This window comes from Petromyzon marinus, chromosome 30 (assembly GCF_048934315.1).
Source record: "Petromyzon marinus isolate PM22_M1 ecotype Great Lakes invasive population chromosome 30, UKy_Petmar_22M1.pri1.0, whole genome shotgun sequence".
In the NCBI taxonomy this organism is placed as follows: Eukaryota; Metazoa; Chordata; class Hyperoartia; order Petromyzontiformes; family Petromyzontidae; genus Petromyzon; species Petromyzon marinus.
In genome coordinates, this window is record NC_133696.1 from 11,686,825 (window position 1) to 11,699,442 (window position 12,618).

Consider the following 12,618-nt stretch of genomic DNA (forward strand, 5'->3'; position numbering starts at 1 on the left):
TCGAACCCACGACCTCCTCCACACGAGGGCGAGGGAGTTAACACCTCCTAGCCACTCGGCGCCCACATTGAAGGGCTCATCTCAATGGATCACACAGTTAAGAGCGACATTTTCTGCACGAATTTGGCAAAGGACTTGTAGGACAGCGTAAAAATGTGAGAGCATGAGAACGCAGGCCTGGGTGAGCCTGTGTTTAACAAATACCTATGTGAGCCTGTGTTTAACACAGCCTGTGTGTTGAATGTGCTGTATGTTCTACAATTGTTTTGTTTCACAAGTGCTGCACGTCATAACAACGAATCAAAAAATTAAAAGGGGAAAAAAGTTGCTTTATGTTGTTGTGCTCTTATTGATATTGTTTTCCTGTTATGAGATTGTTTTGCTACGTGACATTTAAAATACTGCTCACACAGCATTCGGATGCCGTGAAGGTTACATTCTCAAATGCTCTTCTCACGTTTGCTCGTGATGTCCGTGACGCGGACGATGTCCTTTGATTTAAACTAAATTTCCATATACTCCTCAAGGTCTACGTGCTGCCGACGCTTGTGAGGAGCACCACACAGGCCAGCATCTTGACTCGTGCGACGCAGCTTGATGGCGCTTGATGCCTAATGGGCACGCGCGTGTAATCTGATAAGATTTACCTTTCTGACAATGTCACTTAGCCATCCGCTAACGACACTGGGGAAGGGGGGCGGGGGGGGGAGTGCGATTTGTGGCGCTCCCTAGGGAATGACACTTCCTCGCCGATGCAGTTTGCGCGGCAATTACCCGGCACCCAAAACGTGATCACGTTTTATTAAGAGCCAGCGCGCTTGTGGTAAGCACGAACCGCTGGCGGAACAATTTATCAGCTTCTGCAAATAGCGATCTCGCACTGCTCCTCGTGTTTCAATTTGAACTGTTTTTTTTTTATTTCGTTTCCATCTGCAGCCAGTGAAGGGGGGGACCCGGGGGAGGGGGTGGTGCTGGCGAAGCCGTGCCCACAGAGGAGCGTGCCGAGAGGGCCACCCGGCCAGGTCACAGGTCAAGGTTGACGCTCATTAATTTCTCTTCAAACCCCCTACTCTACGAGGAATTAGGGGGGAGCGGGGGGGGGGGGTGCATGGCTCACAAGAGGGGGAATACCGTGCGGAGGCAACGAGCCAGCGATGCCGAGATCCTGGGTGGGTGCCACAGAGGCGCCACGGCGGCGAGATGTTAACTACCTCGCTTGGTATACAGGAGTTCGTGGGTTCGATCCCGACCCTGACGCCTGTATACTGTATTTGGAGTTTGCATGTTCTCCCCGTGGTTGCGTGGATTTTTCTCCCAGGTCTTCCGGTTTTCCCCTCCACATGCAGAATAAAAATCAACTGTTAAGAGTTTTTGGCTGCTATAAATGTTCACATGATGAGCCACTTCGTTGAGCTATCATTTGTGGCCAGGTCACTACTGTAAACGAAGCTAATAGCTCAGTGAACTTTACCTGGTGAAATGAAAAATAGTTCAGTTTTACTTTGTAGATTTGTTTGGTCATTTGTTTATCTTTCCTATACTCCCTGCACTCCTATCGTGCTTTTGTGTTGTTTGCTGTCGTAACGTTCTTACACAGCCCCTACTGGACATCTGTGAAAAAGAGCTTTATAGCTCACCAGATTGCTCCGTTATAAATACATATTCTGAATCGGTATTCAGTTGATGTTCTCAGCCTTATCACCAATATAATTGTTCCCAAAAACCCAATTATTAATTGAGATTTTTCACTGCCATTTTCCCCATTCAGCGAGTCGCGGTGTTCCCCGAATCACCGCAACCGTCTCGTGCAGAGTGATCGTGCAGAAGCGGATTCCTCCAGATGGATTCTGTCGAACGCAAACCACGACCGCCTCTCGCCACCGTACCTCCACGATGCCTTGCAGCTGCCTGGCCACGTGGTGGTGGAGAAGGCTGGCTGCCATGACGGCCGCCCCAGGGCCCGCGTGGCCGTCAAACATGCCCCAGTAGATGAAGGTGATGCCGTCGTCATCCTGCGCAGATGGGAGAGTGGACGGTATCACCACACGGCCACACAACCACACGGCTACACGACCACACAACGACCACACAACAGCCACACAACGTCCACACAATGGCCACACAACGTCCACACGGCCACACAAGGGCCACACGGCCACACAAGAGCCACACGACCACACAATGCCCACACGACCACACAATGCCCACATGACCACACAACGTCCACACGACCACACAACGTCCACACGACCACACAATGCCCACATGACCACACAATGCCCACATGACCACACAATGCCCACATGACCACACAATGCCCACATGACCACACAATGCCCACATGACCACACAATGCCCACATGACCACACAATGCCCACACGACCACACAACGCCCACACGACCACACAATGCCCACACGACCACACAATGCCCACACGACCACACAACGTCCACACGACCACACAATGCCCACACGACCACACAATGCCCACATGACCACACAATGCCCACATGACCACACAATGCCCACACGACCACACAATGCCCACATGACCATACGGCCACACGACTACACAACGGACACACGGCCACACGCGCACGTACCGAGCTCAGGCCACAGGTCACGAGCCGGGGCTTTTAACCCCCATTAACCCCGTCTAACGGGAGCGAGCCTATCTATCTGCCACAAGGAACGTAAGCCGTGCGTCTCCATGAGACACACATTTCTGTAGCCGGCCAAACAGCGTGGTCCCCCCCCCATTGTCTGCTGTCTTCCCCCTTACCCACTGGCTTGGCGGCTGACTACAGGAGGGGCTCATTTTGGACAACACCAATGCAGGTATCTAATTGCGAAATGTAGTCGTGAGTATTGCTGCCCAACTCACCAGCGAGCCTTAACAATAACAAACAGCACGGTAAGCATCATTGGACCTCCTTTGCCAGTACCAAAATATAATAATAGGGTTTTTCCCCTTTTTTCTGGCAACAAAACTGAAACCTTTTTTTACAAGGGTTCATGTCTGCATTAACCACAATACTTGCAGTCAAAATGCAAACAAAAGACACACTGATAATATATGCATTGTCCTTGAAACTGATTAGTCCACACCAGAGACAGCTTTCTTTAGAGATGGCGTCATCTGGTCTAGCACCAATTTAGACTAGGCTCTAAAGAAAGCTGTCTCTGGTGTGGACCAATCAGTTTCAAGGACAATGCATATATTATCAGTGTGTTTTTTATTTGCATTTTGACTGCAAGTATTGTGGTTAATGTAGACATAAATCCTTGTAAAAAAGGTTTGTTTTGTTGCCAGAAGGGGGAAAAACCCTATTATTATAGCACGGTAAGCGCTTGTGCACCACGCGACAACTTAGTTTGTCCGGCTACGTCGGGTGGTGGAGGCTCTTTTGACACAAACTTGGCCGATTAGCAAGATTGGCTATGTACATTGATTATTCTATGCCCTACCGAAAATATCTATCATGAATCAATGTGGGCAAGGTTTGGTGGGGGTTAGTGCGGGCTATAGCTAATACTCACGATGTATGCATCTTCTTTCGTATGGATTAATTAGCAGCAGATTAAAGATGCCATTTTAGATGTTGTTATGCACTCAATTGTCTGTTCAGAAGCAGAGTGGATCTCGTCCGTTCCTCCTTTAAAGGAGTGAAGACAGCAGCTGTGAACAATGTGGTCGATCATTGGGGATTCGTGGCTGCACTCGCAGGCCGCCACATCTTTGATGCGTCATTTGCACATCAGGTGGCCGCATTGGCCACGTGGCCCCGTCCCGATTGGATTGATGGTCGACCATTGGCGGCGTGGAAGGTTGAAACCGGGGAGATTTGACAATCGGGTCCAGTACGAGACGTTAGTTTGCGATGTATGTACGTTGATCTTCTTTCGTAGCCAACCGCGCTAATCGGGGGAAGGCTTATGATGACGACGACCATGAGAACCGACGATGAAACGCCACCCACCATGACGCCCTCCATGACCAGGTCGCCGTCCCCGTCGCGCGCCATCGTGGGGCTCTCCCTCCTCCAGGGCATGGCGGAGCGCAGCGCCGTCTGCTCGGCGCTGCGCTTCACGAACACCACCTCGCACACTGCCTGGTCCTCGTTCAGGGGACTCTTGCCCGCATTGATGACCCTGCACTCCGCACAGACAGTGGCAATGATCCAACCCTCCCGTATAGGCTGTTGGGGGCAAGAGAAGCTCTCGAGCGGCGTCTAGGAAGGCCGGCACGGCACACGAGTGGGTGGGCGGCAAGCAAAATGCCCGACCACCTTTGTCTCCCGAGTGGCGATGTTTACACACCGCACCGGATACACTATTCAGGCCGAGTCAACCTTGCGGAGGCCCAGGACCAGTTCAAATCGTGACATACACACACATGGTCATCATCGTGATACTCATCATCGTCAGCCATGGGCAAACCACTGCTGGATGAAGGCCCTACCAAGCCACTGCTCTATCTTCCGATCCTACCAAGTAATAATTCACCAACCGCCTTGCCCACGAGATGATTTCATCGCTCCATCTCTAAGGATGCCTACCGTCGCTGTCTGAACCACCCGAGGACACACTTGTGCTTATTCCCTTGTCTAGAGTGAGTCACAAGTTTACAGTGGTCAAGCTTTTTATATTGCCGCGTTTTCATATTGTTCAGATCATTGGATTGTGATACTTCTGCAATTTGATAATACCCATTGAAATGTGAATGCAACGGCAACAAAACAATTACTCCTGAGCCTATGCACTACGATACACCACTGTTTCTAACACTACGCCCACCGATTTTAGCGACCGGATGCCCAATGGGCTCATGTGATCAGCATGTGATCACTGCAGGGCACTGAGAAACGGGAGGTCCTTTGGCAGGCCTTCGCCAGCAGTGGACAGACGACGGATGATGACTTTGAGATCTCACTATTAATCGTACGTGTGTAAAGGCCACGGTTCAACGCTGGTAAGCTGTACCACGGGACAGTACAACGAGGTATCAGAGTACACGGCCGGGGTTAGGTTCCGTGTGCTCCCGCGTAAGTTTGGGTTCGGCTATACGAGCATAGATATAGAATGTAACCTTACACTACTATATACTACGACTATATTACTATACACTGCTATATACTACTACGATATTACTATATACTGCTATATACTACTACTATATTACGATACACTACTATATTACGTCTTCACACTCAGCGACTCCGCACACAGCGACTCCGCACACAGCGTCTTCGCACACAGCGTCTCCGCACACAGCGTCTCCGCACTCAGCGACTCTACAAACAGCAACTTCGCATCTCCACCACTGCCCTCGCCTATGCTCCCTCAGACCCGCTCACCCGTCTGTCCCGGGCGGCGGGGTTCGGCCAACTCCCGCCCGGTGACGGCGTGAGGGTTGAGGTCCCATTGATGGCTGGAGCAGCAGCGGCGAGATGTCTTCACTCTTGGTTCCCGGTAACCACTCCCTCGCTCACACACATCCCCGCTTATATCCCCCTGCTCATCCCGAGTCCTCAAGTGCTTTCACTTAAGCTGCTGCCAGGCCGGCGCAGGTCATTCCCATTAATCTCTTAACATCACCCCCCATCTCCCGTCTCCTAGGCGCCAACCTCCGGTCACAACGTAGCACCTGTTTGACCTCGGTTGCACCCGCTTCTCCCCTTAACTACTGTCAGTTTGTCGGTGAAAACCTCATATTGCTAACGCGCACACCTGTTTGCCCTCCGTTGCACCCGGAGGGCAAACAGGTGTAGATATACATTCTATATATACACATTATATACTGCTATATTGCTATACGAGTGGAGATATACTATATAAAATGTATATAAATGTACATAAATGTTTAAGACATTACAGTACTGTGCGGTAAATTAACTAATAATCGGTAACATCCAGGTCAGATAGAACACTATGATTAACACTATATTATTAATACTAGATATTGTTTTGGACTCGTTTCTTGCATGGCGATGCGGTTACAACGCCGGCAATTCCACGTTTGTGTGATGGCGGGGGGTGATTCGACTCCTCACTTCCCGCCCCGTGCTTGGAGCAAAAGTCCGAGTCATGAAGGAGAAAGGATGAATCGGGGGGGGGGGGGGGGGGGGGGAGAGTCGGTCGCGAATGAGCGAGTCCACGTACTCTAAGCCCGCGTACTCTAAGCCCGCGTACTGTGAGCCCACGTACTGTGAGCCCGCGTACTCTAAGCCCGCGTACTCTAAGCCCGCGTACTGTGAGCCCACGTACTGTGAGCCCACGTACTCTAAGCCCGCGTACTGTGAGCCCACGTACTGTGAGCCCGCGTACTCTAAGCCCGCGTACTGTGAGCCCGCGTACTCTAAGCCTGCGTACTCTAAGCCCGCGTACTGTGAGCCCGCGTACTGTAAGCCCGCGTACTGTAAGCCCACGTACTGTGAGCCCACGTACTCTAAGCCCGCGTACTCTAAGCCCGCGTACTGTAAGCCCACGTACTCTAAGCCCGCGTACTGTAAGCCCACGTACTCTAAGCCCGCGTACTGTGAGCCCGCGTACTCTAAGCCCGCGTACTCTAAGCCCGCGTACTGTAAGCCCACGTACTCTAAGCCCGCGTACTGTAAGCCCACGCACTCTAAGCCCGCGTACTGTGAGCCCGCGTACTCTAAGCCCGCGTACTGTGAGCCCGCGTTCTCTAAGCCCGCGTACTGTGAGCCTGCGTACTCTAAGCCCGCGTACTCTAAGCCCGCGTACTGTGAGCCCGCGTACTCTAAGCCCGCGTACTCTAAGCCCACGTACTGTGAGCCCGCGTACTGTGAGCCCGCGTACTGTGAGCCCACGTACTGTGAGCCCGCGTACTCTAAGCCCGCGTACTCTAAGCCCGCGTACTGTGAGCCCGCGTACTGTAAGCCCACGTACTGTGAGCCCGCGTACTGTGAGCCCACGTACTCCGAGACCTTACTGTATGCAGCAACGTCAAAACAGAAACGTTGCAGTAGCGCCCAACGCTCCTGCACTGAGTCCGACTCCCACAAGTGCACCGGAGATCATCGGAGTGCAAAGCAGATGTGAGAGAGGCCGCCAGTTATCATGGCAACGTGCCAAATCTGTCCCCGTGTCCATTGTATTTGACATAAAATTGTGAAAGATTGACGCTCTTTACAAACCCGCTGCTGTCCACGTGTACCCCAAGAGAAATTAAATATTACTGGCCTCTCACGCAGTAAAAAACAAAATAACTGTTCGACCATTCCCAGGCACCCATGCACGGCAAATATTATTGTTCACACAAATGAATCGAGTTAAAATTAAGCGCGTGCGCGCGATGTGACACAGCTTCACACGCCTCGACAGAGATAAACACGACCCACACTTGGTCGAGCAGAGAGAAGGCACCTTCTCAGTGTGCGAGAGCGTCACAAAACAAAACCCGAGGCACTTTTAGATATTTTAGGACAACACGCCCCAAAATAGCATTTCTTCACAGCTACAACAAGCGAGTAATTGGTTCAAAGCAGGTCACGTAACTGTGTGTGCAACGTTGACGCAACACGTCTTGCGCGCATGACTAAGGTACCATGATTCGTGCCGCAGATGTTAACCACCTCGCCTGGCATGCAGGAGGTCGTGGGTTCGAACCCAACCCTGAAACCTGCTGTGTATTTGGAGTTTGCATGTTCTCCCCGTGGTCGCGTGGATTTTTTCTCCGGGTCCTCCGGTCTTTTCCCTCCATATTTAGAAACATGCGTCACACCAGGTATTCATTTGAGGCTGAGTCGACCTAGGGGAGGCCCAGGACCGGCTCAGGCAATAGTCACTTGGCGTTGGCCGTGAGCGGGAATGGAACTCGGGTCGCCAAGCTCAGAGCGCAACGCGCTAACCGCTACAGGTGCAGGCGCGTGCGTGCACATATCAGGTGCATCCACACAGCGACGCGGGCGCACACTCAGGCCCAACAACAAGAGCCAATTTTGCTGTACGGAATGGATTTTACACTCCCCATTGCAGTAATTATCACTCGGGTCCTACCAACGGAAGTGGCTGATTTCTGGGCGCACGCTCGGCACCTCTGCCCTCTCGAGCAGCCTGCCGCACTCCAGGGGCACTCTGTGGCGGCCCTTGCAACATCGGCCAATCCATTAAAAAACTGCCGTTCAAATGGGACGGCTGCCACGGCTGGTGGCGCGAACAGTCCGGCCCACTTGTCGGCCCCCGGCACGCACTCTCAAAAACCAATACGCGTGCGCATCCACATTATCTACTTACACGCGCGGATCACGATGAATGGAGGTAATGAGCTACTGCTTGTACAAGCCTGCTATCTCCGTGCTTCTACTAAGTGCATGCGTATACAGGATTGTATATGGGGAGCTGGTCGTGTGGCGGTTAGCGCGCCGCGCTACAAACCCGGTGACCCGAGTTCGATTCTTGCTTGCGGCCAACACCAGTGACGATCATCTGAACCGATTCTGGGACTCCCCTAGGTCGACTCAGCCTCAAATGAGCACCTGGTGCGATGTGTAAACGTCGCCACTTGGTAGACGAAAGTGGCCGGGCGTGGTGCTGGCCACCCACCCCATCGTGCTTCGTGCCGGCCTTCACAGGTGCTACTCGCTAACAGCACTTGCCCCAACAGTCTGTTAAGGCTACACGTGGGATGTTTGGCTTTGGGGGGCGGTGACATTGCCAGGTGATGGCGCATTCGCCACTTGTTGCAGGGGCTCGCGGGTTGAATGCGGCAGGCTGCCCTGGTTATTACTGCAGTGGTGCGTCTGCTTTGCAGTGGACATTAAACTGAAAAAAATATTTTCATTTTACCAGCTATATAGCTTTTTTTCAGAAGCGACCTGGCCACAAATTCATAGCTTAACAAAGTGGCTCACCGCGTAGAAATTTATAGCAGCAAAATACTCTGAACGGATGTCGATTCTAAATGTGCAGGGAAAAACCGGACGACTCGGAGAAAAATCCACGCGACCACGGAGAGAGAGACATGCAAACTCCGAATATACAGCAGGCGTCAGAGTCGGGATCAAACCCACCGCCCTCCTGTATACCAGGTGAGGGAGATAACATCTCGCCACCGCGGTACCCCACACTAGTAGGGTAGTGTGTGCCAGTGTCATGGTCCAAATTTGCCAAATTCGAAAAATGAACCTCTGTATATCACACAAAGCAACTGTGCCCCCTTACTGGCAGGCAAATGCCCACCCGCAGGCCAGCGCTGAGGTCACCTTAGATGAGCCATCTCACAATCACAATAACCTTAGGTAGAATTCAGTATGGCTTATTCCGAATAAAATAATGGAGAAACATATATACATTTAAACAAGACCTCATCTTATCTAAGTATGCTCTACAACGGTGAGAGGTTTGCCCATGTTATTCATTGAGAATTCGTACCAGACACAATACAGTCTGTTCTATAACGTGGTAGTTGCGTTCCTAAAGAACGCCGCGTTAAGTAAAAATCGCGTTATAAGAAATAATATATAATGTAGCACAGTCCGAGACAATGCGTGAGATGCGTACGCAGGCTGAACAAAGACTGAGGCGTGTGGGTAGCATCCAGAAGCATCCAGCAGCATCCCAATGCCTTGCGTGAGGACGCTACGGCGAGGCAGCCGGACAACCCGCTTATTCCTACTCACGTTACTTGAGTGCCATTCACTCAATCGCGTTATATCCAATTCGCATCCGCGTGATAAATAATGCGCTCCCTAATACAATCACACGTTATATCAAATTTACGTCGTGAAAACAACACGCTGCTTTATAGGAGAACAGACTGCACACGCTGTATAAAGTACACAGTTCCAGTTTTGTATAAGGAATCAGTTTGTGATTAAAAACTTCGGAGTTTTCAGATTTTAAAGACAATTTTAGCTTTCAAGACGGAAGAATGTAACTTATCTTCGTACGAACAAAAGTTACGTCACCCAATGCCTCTCGACAGTGCCAAGGAAAGCACCGGCAGTGACGTAAGAATAAGAGCGCGAGACGTAATTACCCGCAATGTCACACGTGTCACGAACTTGAGTGGATATCGAAATGTGGTTGGTTTGTGCAAATGTGGGTTGGTGTAGTGCCAATCCTGTGAGCTTTCACAGAGTTGTATAACGCAACTCTCAATAACTACCCAGAAAACCGCAATAATCAAATAAGACGGTGAACATAAGAGGTTTTTTTGGGTTAGATCGCGTAAATACAAATGTGTTGTAAACAACACCACCACTTGACACAGCCAATTAGTGAGGTTTGTCACGGAAACAAAACGTCCCGATTCGTTACTAGTTCAGCACACCAGTGTGTTGGAGAGTAAACCCACAACGTTTACAATTCGAGTACCGCGACATTTCGCCGGTAATTGCAACCAGCCTCATCAGGCAAAAGCCAGAATTGTGGAGAAATCCTCCTTTTTGGGTCTTAAATCGAGGGGGTAAATGTGACGTGGCTTGTGAGCCAATCGGGTGTATGCATGTGTATTGAGCGACTTCCGCGACACGTCGTGTAGAGGGTACTTCTTCTTTATTACTCACACTGGGCACAACACAGGCCAACACTTATTCCTTCTCACACTGAGTACAACATTCCGTATTAACGCCTCTACTGGCTACACACAGCCGATCACTCGGCGTGGTCCCATCGCCCTCACTCGGCTACGCCGCTGGCTGGCCGCGTGACGATGACGGCGATGGAAACCCACGCAGGAGATCTTCCACGTGGCCGCACGACGGAGAGAGATGTCGGCGAGCAGCGACGCAGCCGGGACCCAGGACCCCACGCACGAGCCGCGAGCCCCGGGTCCGCTCCCCCTTATATCCCCCCAGGCGTGGCTAGGCCCCGCCTCCGGCTACGCCCTCTCGTGGAACCTACGAGCAGGTTCCCGGAGTATCTCGGCTAACCCCACCTTTTACCTTTGCCCCAGATACATCTCCTTCTCTGATTGGTTGTTACTTAACCGTGCCTGTACCCGTGATTCCCCTTCCAGGCCAGCAGGTGTCACTCTGTCATTACACATGTAGCCAATCGTGCTAATCGGAGGTGCAGGATGGGGGCACTTATCGGCACTGAGAACAGGAAGTGGGCCAAGCGGCACGTAAAGCCGGGAGCTCTGATTGGCCACTCCGGGAAGCGCGGCAGTGTGAGTAAAGGGGTCAGTGGATTGGACACGTGATTCAAAATAATAATGATAAATTCAAAAGGGAAGGAGCGAGGGAAGAGGCGGAGGAGAGACGTTCAGGGGCGGTGAAGAGGGTGGACAGATTATATTGGAGAAAGGGAAAAGGAACTGGGGAGGTGGCTGGAGAGGGGAAGGATATAAAAGGCAGCGTTGATGTCAGCATGGGTAGCACTTTCAAAAAAATTACACATTTTCTAAACACTTTATGTATGCATGCTGAACTTCTTTCGCACCGTACGTAGAGAACCATGCGAATTGGAGGTGTGGGGAAAGGAAAACAATCTAAACACAGAAATCAGTTCTTAGAGGAGTGAGTTTTAAATCTAGGTGATTTAAGAGTTCATAGCTCCAGCGGCTTCCTAATATCGGAAAAGCATTCCAGACGGCCACAGAAGCGCTTCTGAATGTGCGCGTGATGCCGTTGCTGCCTTTTTGGCAATGAGCCTACACTGCCAAGTAATTTATATGTTAGTGAAAATTGATTTTATTAAAGTGCTTTAAATGCAAATTCATCGCATTGTAACATAATTTCATACCTAGTCTTCATAAAGCCTAGAAATTTTTATATTAACACCCAAGTTAAACATTACATTTGAAACATTCAATATATTTCGAAATGCAACATATTCCGATTAACCTCACGTCCTTATGCAACCGCACATTAGCTTGCTGTGCAAATCAGCAGGGCATAGGCGAGGATTGGCAACATTTTCTTTAAAGAAAAAATCACCGTGGCGAGAAAGCGACAGTTCGGGGAATCTCAAAGTCAGGGAACCTCGCACCGACAGTCACCACGCAACACGTGTCTACCGGGGGCCTCTCTGCGTTCTAAAGATTGCGGTAAAAAAGTAAAAAACAATAAGCAGCGGACAGTAAAAGAGATTGCGTACAACGAATATCTAGTTTGTTTAAACACAATTTTCATTTTTTTCATTGAACAATGGAATTGGTATTTTTGAATGTGAAGCGCACGCCTTGCCTTAAACGTTTTCACTCGCCTCCACTCGGGACAAAATATCATTGTGTAGCGAGCTTGCGGCATGTCTGAGGTATGTTGTAAAGGGTGGCTGTTAACAATGCCATGGCATAGAGGTGTAACAATGTGTCGATAATATTGATTCTTGAGCTAGCGATACACACGATCGCGCGTCTAAAAATCAACGTCTTTAATTCAAGGTTGCTCGCAATGGGTTGTGACCAATGCCGTTAACTAAAAAAAACTATTTGTGAATTTAATTGCAACCCTGAATCACAACATCGCAAACTTCATACGTTGTATGTATGTAAAGTATGTTGAACTTTGTTCGCACCGTACGTAGCAAACCGTGCTAATCGGAGGTGCGGGGGGAAGACAACAAACTAAACACAAGCAATTCAAAAGAAATTAGTTTTCAATCTAGATTTAAAAGTGTATAGCTCCAGCGGCTTCCTAAGATCGGA

At 50.3% G+C, this 12,618-nt stretch overlaps 1 protein-coding gene across 1 annotated transcript in view; it reads right to left on the reverse strand.

Annotated features, from left to right (window-relative positions):
• Positions 1-12,618, reverse strand: part of LOC116947615 (protein phosphatase 1H-like) — a 112,485-nt gene that overhangs the window by 76,450 nt on the left and 23,417 nt on the right. Inside the window, exons 2-3 of the mRNA XM_032963564.2 lie at positions 3,983-4,154; positions 1,887-2,012 (exon numbers count right to left, since the gene is read on the reverse strand). Of these exons, the coding sequence (XP_032819455.2) occupies positions 1,887-2,012; positions 3,983-4,154 (298 nt within the window). The remainder of the gene's footprint in view (positions 1-1,886; positions 2,013-3,982; positions 4,155-12,618) is intronic.